The 10,128-nt window shown below is 39.1% G+C and overlaps 1 protein-coding gene across 1 annotated transcript; it reads left to right on the top strand.

Annotated features, from left to right (window-relative positions):
• The first annotated feature begins 2,886 nt into the window (after positions 1-2,886).
• HS3ST5 (heparan sulfate (glucosamine) 3-O-sulfotransferase 5) lies at positions 2,887-9,449 on the top strand. The gene is made up of 2 exons (XM_010004750.1): positions 2,887-3,026; positions 7,712-9,449. Exons 1-2 carry the CDS (start codon positions 2,920-2,922, stop codon positions 8,640-8,642), a joined length of 1,038 nt encoding a protein of 345 aa, XP_010003052.1. The 5' UTR covers positions 2,887-2,919; the 3' UTR covers positions 8,643-9,449.
• The last annotated feature ends 679 nt before the right edge of the window (positions 9,450-10,128 follow it).

Genomic DNA, 10,128 nt, shown 5'->3' with positions numbered 1-10,128 from the left:
TGTATTAACTCCGTGGCTTAAACAGAAGTATTTCATCAGTCCTCTCCTCTGTCACGCAGAGCTATCTCAGTCCATCCATTGCAAGATGTAGCCTTTTCTGAAGTTGAGATATTATTTCTCTACATTCCTTTCCATGAAAAAACCTAACAACAGATAGAAAGTTTTATAGAGGTCACAGCATCTCTGAAATAAAACGCCTTCCATGGACTTTAGATTAGATGCTGAAAGTGATAACAGAAGTGAAACAAGTAAATGAATAATGTTATATTTGTGTTTCTAGTAGGTGTTTAGTACTTGTGATTCTGTGGAAAAGTTTTCTGTACTCAGCTACACGCAAACACAAAGCAAATGGAACTTGTTTGGGTGTGGGTTTTTTTGGTTTGCTGGCTTGGTTTGGTTATTTTGCATTGAATCTAACTACAAACATGAATGCTGAGGGCATGAGACCTTGTGGAATCTATTTCAGGAAAACAGCTTGTCAATAATTTGATTTCATTATGGCCTGATGACCTCCACAGCCTTAGTGAGGCCAACAGGCAGGACTTCACTGGGATGTAGAAGGGAGAACATGTGGGCAACACTTCAGTTTCATATGCAGAGGGTTACATACATAGATGTTTCCTGAGAGAATACATTCAGAACCAGTTGTTGTAATGCTGAGGTGGTACTTCTATTTAGGGAGAGCAGCACTTAAGAATTTAAACCTGGAAACCTATGAAATTTTGCTATCTGCATCATCATCATCCTCATGTCCTCTTTTTTAATTGAGTAACTCCGTTAAAAGAGTAATCACCAGTAGCATATCAACACAGAGACACAGTATCGGTGCACTTTTTTTAATAATTAAGCTTCAGCTATTGGTTTTCTGCTTTACTGAATAGCTGGAATGTCTCATTTTTATGTTTATTTTTCAATGTTAAGAAAAAATATGCTACAAAAAAGACCAAAATTTATTATGTAGTTAAGGCACTAAAAAGAAGTCAGATTTCTTTGTGACCTTGAGCGAATCACTTAATCTCTCTGTACTTCCCCTCATTTATTTTTTAAACGATGATAGTACTTCTTCTGTCTTTGTATTTACACTACAAACTCTTCTTACTTCGTGTTTTATATGATTCTTGTTGCAATAAGGATCTTATCTCATAATTCTTACTATAGAGTAGCTTTTATCTATGTAAAAAGAGATATATTCTGTATGATAGGTTATCCTGCATGATAACAGGATATCATACTGAGCTATAACCAGGCTGCATTATGAGTTACTATTATTATTAGTACACCAGAAGTGTATTAGAGACTCAGGCAGGCTCAGAGCTTCAATGTTGCATGGCTCTTTTATCACGAGATGATGGGCTGGTCTTACAAAGGCTTTCTCTATAGCCATAAAATAAATGTGCTTGGGAATGACTATTACACCCTTGAAGACAACCAGTATGGAGTGACGTGCATCCATCCCATTAAACTCAGCCGGCACTAAAGGAGGCAGCCTGCATGTATGCTGCCTACTGGGTAAAGTCTCTGGCTCCCAAACTGTATCCTGGAGCCTTATGAAAGCTTTCTGGGCCCAATATTTAACAGTATGGGCAGGACAAAAAAAAAACCAAACATTTGCAGGCTCTGTTTAATATAGGATGCTCTGGTCTCAAAAAATCATTGTTATGCCCACCCCAGCTGCATGCTTCTCAAGTCTGTCTTCCTGATCTTGCTGGCAGAGATCAAGAAACATACTGGTTTAGGTTTTTCTCCAGCTCAGACTTCTAATAATAACAGAGACACAGTAAACATACCCCATACACTGTGTGGACAGGACCTGCAAGCCTAACTCTTGGTTACTGTTGCCTCACTTGCCTCTACAAAGTCAAGACTCACAGTGTGGCTACCAGAAAGTAATGATGTGTTGTCCTTGTTTGAGCCAGGATGAAGCAAATTTTCCTTTTTTTCCTTCAGGGAACTCTCTTTTAAACAGCAAACTTGCTGAAACTAGCAGCAAGTTTACCAGCCAGTGGACTGATGAGGCCTGAATGTTTATAGATGCTACTGAGAAATCAAGAACATTTTGCTGCACTTGCTGAATCTGTGCTTTGGACACTAAAGGAGCAGAAGAAACATATCTACAACCTCCCATAGGAAAGAGCGGGCTAGGCAGACAGCAAAATTGGCAAAATTAATTATTCTATCTATATATTTACATGGCACTTGGTATAAACTCAGGAATCACAGATGTCAGGCCCTCCTTTTTTTCCCCTCTTCCATCCATGGCTGGCATCCAAGAAGGACTCTATCTGTCCGTCACCACTGATCCCTAGGCCCATGCGTTTCTGACCCTCATAACTCTCCCCTCAGCTCCTGTCTGCTCTGCTGCTCTCTCCGGCAGCACTCCAGGACTTTTTGGAACTGCCCACAGCTCAGGAGATGCCGTGGGAGTTGCTGGGGGTGGGAGGACATGATAGGGATTTTGCACATTCCTTCACATATTTGTATATATTTATACATATTATCTTATACCATTAGTATTTAATTAAAGTTGTTGAGTTTAGTTTTCAATCCAGAAAGCCTCTCTCCTTATTCTGTCTCAACTTTCCCTCCCTGGGTGAGAGGGAGAGGGGATAGAGAGCATTGTTGTAATTGATTTAATTGCCAATCCTGAGTCAATCCGTGACATGAGTGTGGCTGAACTGTCACTTCCAGAATTATCACATATCCCAGATACATTGCCTGGTGTTAACTCAAAAGACAGAAAAACAGTAGCAAATAAAAAAGTTTTGAGTAATTATTTTGAAGTTTGAAAAGATTTTGCAAGTGTGGCATAATCATTTGCAACAAATGATTAAACATTACCCTGTGTATTGCTTTTTGATAAGTGGTTTATGTGTTCTTGTCTCTGCAGACCAAAGAAGTCCTGAAGATTGATGGAGGGCCATGCTATTCAAACAGCAGGCGTTGCTGAGACAGAAGCTCTTTGTACTAGGCAGCCTTGCTATTGGAAGTCTCCTATATCTAGTTGCCAGAGTTGGGAGCTTGGATAGGTAAGTTATTAAGTAGCTGCTCTCTTAATCATAAATGGGCACAAATTGTCTGAGTTTTTGTTTCAAGGATCTGATTTATTATTTTTTTTAGGTTGGTTTTTAATGTTTACTCATGTGTAGAAAGACTGTCTATTCTAGTAGTGGTTGTCATTGTTTTTTCCTCCCTTTTGGAGAAGAGAAAAAGAAAACAGAGTCTTGGGTCATCCCTGTCAAAGTATTTCTGACCATCTCTTTGTATTCTAAACACATTGGCACTTGTTTTCAGAGAAGAAATAAAACAGCATCCAGTAAAAATGTCATTACAGTAGCTCATTTTTGTCCATGTGCATCTGTGTCTTGACCTCTAGTTTCAGCAAAACAGCTATGATGTATTTATATATCATATTTTCTAAATACATGAGCAAGCAATTAATGTGCTACAGTGATAGTTAAAATTAACTATGAGCCTGTAGAGTAGCTTGTCAAATTTTGAATACTATTTCACTTTAAAGATTGCTTCAGGGTTTGAGAATTTTAACTATGTTAATTACAGAATCACAGAATTGTTCTGGTTGGAAAAGAACTTTAAGATCATTGAGTCCAACCATAACTTAACTCTACCAACCATTAACCTAACACTACCAAGTCCAATGCTTAAACTATATTCTTAAGCACCACATCTACGTGTCTCTCAAATACCTCCAGGGACGGAGACTCAAACACCTCTCTGGGCAGTCTACTCCAGTGCTTAATTACCCTTTCAGTGAATAATTTTTTACTAAAATCTAATCTAAATCTCCCCTGGCACAACTTCAGCCTTTTTCCTCTTGTCCTATCTCTTGTTACTAGGGAGGAAAGACCAACCCCCACCTCGATACAGGTAGCTGCAGAGAGCCATAAGGTCTCCCCTCAGCCTCCTTTTCTCCAGGCTAAACAACACCAGTTCCTTTAGACACTAGTATTATTTGACACTAGCACAATATTACCTCAAAATTGTGACACAATGCTGGGTGAATACGCAATTAATTGAGATCAGAGCTACCTGGTGTCCATTGCTAGGTAATGGACAGCTCCATCTGAGGTCACTGGGTGCCTTCTTCAGCTGCTTAAATCCACTTCAGAAGAAGAGGGAGACCATGTACTCAGCTAGGACCAAGTGCACTGCAAATTAAGACCCAGAATTTTTATCTTCTTTCCCCTGGTGATCAAAGCACCTTTGATGCTTCAGAGGAAACTTCACTGAGACTAATGTGATTCTGTAAATGGAGACAGAATTCCTTACTGGTCCCTGCAAAAGTATATTGTATGATCAGAGGTATGAAATCTAATTAACCTTATGCTATTATCTATGCTTGCACATCTTCAGAATTTATTAAAGACTATAAAATTATCTCACCACAATATTTGACTTTCCAACCTCCTGCGACTGAATTCCACCAGTTTCATATATAATGTTGCCAATGGCAGTAAAATTCAGTTTCACTCTCTTGCATTACACAGTGTGAAATATGCCACACTGATAAAACGTAGCCCTTTATTTGGACTGGTTATGAAAGAGAGAGAAAAGGAAGCATTAGAAAGGATGAGACACCAATGAATTAACTGGAAGTGTTCTTCTGCCTCAGCATTAGGGCAGAGTCTGAACTTGTTGAATCAGTCAGTAAAGGGCTTTGATAGACTGTGGAATAACTAATTGTTCAGGAATAAATCCATATTAATTTATGCTTAATTTATGCTGATCCAATTTGAACAAGAGAGCTGGGGATGGCCCATATTTAATAGCCTCAGATTAGGCTCTTCAACAGGAGTGTTTTGAGTTTTCTTGGGCCCAAAGGGAAATTACTTCTAGTCTATCTGATTCACAGAGTCATAAAGTCCAATAATCTGAGCACCTGCCTTCAGAGGAGGCTGCATCCTTCAGATCCTAAGCACATGGAGCTGCTTTACATATGGAAGCAGAAACAAATTCTACACCTGGCAATTTTGAGAAAAATCTGGACCAGTCGTTGAGTTGCCCAACTCTGTCGTTTGCAGTACAGGGAGCATATGCACCTCATTTTAATGTTCTGAAATGCTCCTGCTGGAACCAGGCTCATAATATTTTGCCATCTTGATGCCTACCTTAGAATATTCTTAATCAGGAGAGACAGCACTGCTACGTGTCATTAAGATCACCAGACATACTTTACCTCTTTTGAAATTAGGCAAAAATATAATTCCCTGAGATGAATTGTTTTTGCAGTGGGTTTTGTCAAGAAGAATATGTGTGGATTTTGCCACAGTGGATAGAAAAATTGCTTGTCCTGGGAGAGCAACTTCAGTGATATAATAAATGCCACCCACTCTTTCTTTGCAAAGGACTGTTGTTTTAATGGAAAAAAATTAGTCAGAGAGTCAAAAATACTAACTTGTTGTGATAAAACAGTAAATACTTATGTCTGGGGATCCATCTATCATGATCTGGCAGCCTGTTAATAGCACCACAGCCAAGATATTATAATTTATATTTTTATCATTTAGAGAGAGGACAAAAAAGCAGAAAGAGTTAAAAAAACCCTACATGTAAAGTGTTGAGGGAGGACTTCTAATGACATCCAGTCTTCTCCCTTAGACTAGAGGATATGTCAAATATTTATTTACTTTTAAAGGAAACCACCTTGTTTGACAAGCTGTTGTGTTACACTGAAGGCAGTGCTAACTGTCTTTTTGAGCAAAAGAGATGAAATTAGTTGAGATGGGTCTGGAACTGCTGTTATGGAATCCTCTTTGCTTGAAAACAAATAACAAATACACAGAAGGAGAGGGAAGAGAAGAACAGAGATGGAATTGCAGCTTCTGTTTCTTATGCTTTGAACTGCCACCTCATTGGTGCAGAACGACTGTCTTACCAGCCACACCACAGTCTGACCAAATGGTACCACTCTTAACTCAAGACATCACTTTCTGCTTGTTTTGTTTGTTTGGGTTTTTGGTTTTGGTTTGTTTTTTTTTTGTGGGGGTGGGTTTGTTTGTTTGATAGTTTAATTGGCAAGTTTGCACCAGCATTTCAATAATCGAGTCTTTGCCACCAAGTCAGGCTCTTATGCAGTAGATGGCAGAGAGCAAAGGAGAAGCAGAGACTAGAAACTTCAGAAAAGAAATAACAACAGGAATTCACATCACATCTTCTGATTAGTCTGCAGGACTTAGCTAGAACTCATCTGAGCCCAACAATGTCATCTGGGTTGTTTCTTCAGCTCTGTCTGGACAGGCTGTATCTTTCAGCATCTGGATAACCCAGGAAACAGCTAACAGGTCAGGCAAGAGAATCAAACGTACTTTGTCCCAGCCATTCATTGTCCTAACATCAGTGTCAAAATAGAGACCCCAACAAGCAGTGATATATGGAAAAAAACATAAAGAAATAAATAATTCTGTCCTGAAAGCAGGGTTTGAGTAATATACAGTAAATGAGTGAGGGGCCACATGCTGAGAAACCAGAATAAATATGGAATACCTAAACAGCTATTAATGAGCATTGCCCATCTGGTACCCTGGCTGAGGCAGGGGTCCAGCGAAAAATAATAGCATGTGGACATGTAATTTAAAAAACCATATCATAATATATGTGCACAGCAAGCTCATATTAAGATTGCCTAGGCAACCTTTGTTTTTACATATCCTTAATTTTGGAGTGCATTGCTCCATAAAGTAATTAATGGTATTTTTCTGTAGGAGTTTGGAAGCTGTCTCTAAACACCAATTTCATCTTCAGTGCAATCTTGGCTTGTATAATGACCAAAACACTGATTTAAGAGTGGAGGTGAGGGCTTATTCAAGGTTCTGTAGTAGCAAATTGTTAACATTTTTCTTACTGAATCATTCGTTTGATTGAACAACATCAAATACAATAAGGTAGCACTAGAAAAGAGGACAAAGGTAAAATAATTGCAGGTGAATATAAAAGAACATACAAAATACAGGGACAAAAGAAGAAACTGTAAGGTATGAAATTAGGGTCAGGGGGAGTATACAGAAGTGGTTATAAAAAAATCATTGATGTAATGATGCAATAAATGCATTTTTAAAAGGTTTTCTTGCCATTCTTTTTGGTGCCTTGCTAATCATGTCTCCTTCAGAACCTTGGTCTTTCTGATTCTGATTCGCATCTTCCAAACAGAAAGGAAAATATTGAGAAGTGATATCTAGAAAGCTGCTTTTCATCCCTTTCATTCCTCTTCACTAAAAAGGCCAACTCTGGATCAGCAGGTAATAAAGTCAACACAATGGGAAGCACAGGAAGGTATTCAGGCTAGAAGAGGAAACTTGTTGGAAAAAGACAACGTCAGTGAACTGGATTTTCACATCAAAATAACCAAATAAAATTAATCTTAGAATGCTTTAAAAACTGCCAAAGCAATCACAAAGTAATGAGGAATGTGGAATGTGAGACAAGGTTCAAGAAGTCCTGAGACCAGTAATCATAGTGCCTGTGCTTGCACAGAGCAGAAGGGTGAAGTCAGGAGTTACTCAGCTAAGTCACAGCAAAATACCAGAATAAATAATCCATCAGTTTGCAAAACATTTAATCACTGACAGAACAAAATAAAAGCTGAAAGATGCTCACGTCACATCACAAAAGGTTTCCAGGAGTATGACTGCCTTATACAGAAAACTGCCTTTAACAGATACCCTCTTTTTACAAATATCTCTTCTTTGCCTTGCAGACTGCAGCCCCTTTGCCCCATGGACGGCCGATTCGGACCCCGCAGCCAGGACGAAATCCCACTGCGAGCTCTGCAGTTCAAGCGAGGGCTGCTCCACGAGTTCCGAAAGGGCAATGCCACCAAGGAACAAATACGACTGCACAATCTGGTTCAGCAGCTTCCCAAGGCCATTATCATCGGGGTGCGGAAAGGAGGCACCCGAGCACTGCTGGAAATGCTGAACCTTCACCCCGCAGTCGTTAAAGCTTCTCAAGAGATTCATTTCTTCGACAATGACGAGAACTATGCCAAGGGGATTGAGTGGTACCGGAAAAAAATGCCTTTTTCTTACCCTCATCAAATAACAATTGAAAAAAGCCCTGCATATTTTATCACCGAGGAAGTACCTGAAAGGATTTACAAAATGAACTCATCTATCAAATTATTGATCATTGTCAGGGAACCTACCACAAGAGCTATTTCAGATTACACTCAGGTGCTGGAAGGTAAGGAAAGAAAGAACAAAACTTACTACAAATTTGAGAAGCTGGCTATTGATCCTAATACCTGTGAAGTGAACACAAAGTATAAAGCAGTGAGAACCAGCATCTACACCAAACATCTGGAGAGATGGTTAAAATACTTCCCAATCGAGCAGTTTCATATTGTGGACGGAGACCGGCTCATCACAGAACCACTGCCAGAACTCCAGCTGGTCGAGAAGTTCCTTAATCTTCCTCCGAGGATAAGTCAGTACAACTTATACTTCAATGTCACCAGAGGGTTTTACTGCTTGCGGTTTAACATTGTCTTTAACAAGTGCCTGGCGGGTAGCAAGGGACGCATCCATCCAGAGGTGGATACCTCTGTCATTACCAAATTGCGCAAGTTCTTTCACCCTTTTAATCAAAAATTTTACCAGATCACTGGGAGGACATTTAACTGGCCCTAAACTAAGCTTCATACAACACTTTCTGTTGCACCCGAGACATGCAATAAGTGTCTCTCCTAAAATATGCACTTTTCATAGACACGCCTATCAAAGTGACTTTTTCATGCATACGTGTACATATGCAGTGTGTGACCAAATATACGATGGGATCAATTTTTTCTACAGAGTGGTAACTAACATAAATCTCCTGTCAGCATACGTGCATCTTTTCGGATATAATAACAAAGGGAAAGAAGGTATTTAGGGACATAAAGTCAGACACAGTTAAAAGGGTCAGTTTTCCTCTCGCTTAGTGAAGTGTTTATGTAACATACTTGTTGATCTAAGCAGAACATTAGCTTATGCCATAAAAATTCATGTCTAAAGTCTGTGACGCTGTGAGAAAGCATAACCTTCAGGCTATATTTGGTATGTATATTGCTAAAGGAATACTGACACTTTAAACACAGTGCTGAATTTTTACAATGAGATTGGATAGTACTATTTTCTTATTATTTGAAATTAATATCTCATACAAATTACATTGTTTCAGAGTTCCTGTGAGTTTGCACTATTGTTTTATTGTATGGGCCATAGTGTCTCTTCTAGCATGTCAATCGTGTCAAAAAAAAGTCAAATAATTTTTTCTTCTATGCTGTGTGTCAACAAATCTAAACATCATGTATATAGTGTACAATGTTTGTAAATACTGGTTTCACACTAAGTAATTCTATTTTGTAAACTGAATATGGCTATTTAATTTATTGTGAAAATTAAATTTATTGTGGTATTTAAAAATGGAATGGATTAAAATTACCATATGTGCAACAGCTTTTCACCTTTGCTTGATGTATATGAGCATGATGCCTCAGTCCAGACAAGTCATGTGCAAGTGTTTGAGAGAAAGCTGCATGTGTAACCTCAGTTTCCAGGCAGTTGAGACAACTGATACAAGGGATGAAGGTGAGTTTATTAAAAAAAAACATTTACCTGGGAATCTGGTGTAATACACACCTCAAAGAGCATTATTGCTGTTGTGTTGCAGCACTTTGCTATACCAAATTTGGTTGTAGCAGCCTGTGAAGCTAAAGAATTACTGTATAAGAGTTTGTAGCCAGGTATATCAGAAAAACAGAGCTGCCATTAAAACTGAGAGACAGACAAGCAAGATGAGAAGAATTATAGAGATTTCCTCACTGAAAGCTGGTTTCAGACTGGTGGCATTTCAGAAGTCAAGGAAAAGAGTTGTGATACCCTTACTTTATCTGGTAGCATATGCATCTGCTTAACACAACCAACCACAGTATTCTTATCCTTGGTATAAACATATAGCTCATGTTTCCATTCAGAAAGTGACAAGAAATTCTCAGGAAGTGAGGAAGGAAGGGAGGAAGTGAGGAAATGAGGAAGGAAGGGAGGAAGGGAGGGAGGAAGGGAGGGAGGCAGGGAGGAAGGAAGGCAGGAAGGCAGGAAGGCAGGCAGGAAGGCAGGAAGGAAGGCAGGAAGG

This window comes from Chaetura pelagica, unplaced genomic scaffold, assembly GCF_000747805.2.
Source record: "Chaetura pelagica isolate M959 unplaced genomic scaffold, ChaPel_1.0 scaffold171, whole genome shotgun sequence".
NCBI lineage: Eukaryota > Metazoa > Chordata > Aves > Apodiformes > Apodidae > Chaetura > Chaetura pelagica.
Note: the sequence above shows the minus strand (reverse complement) of the source record. Positions and strands in the feature narration are given on the sequence as shown.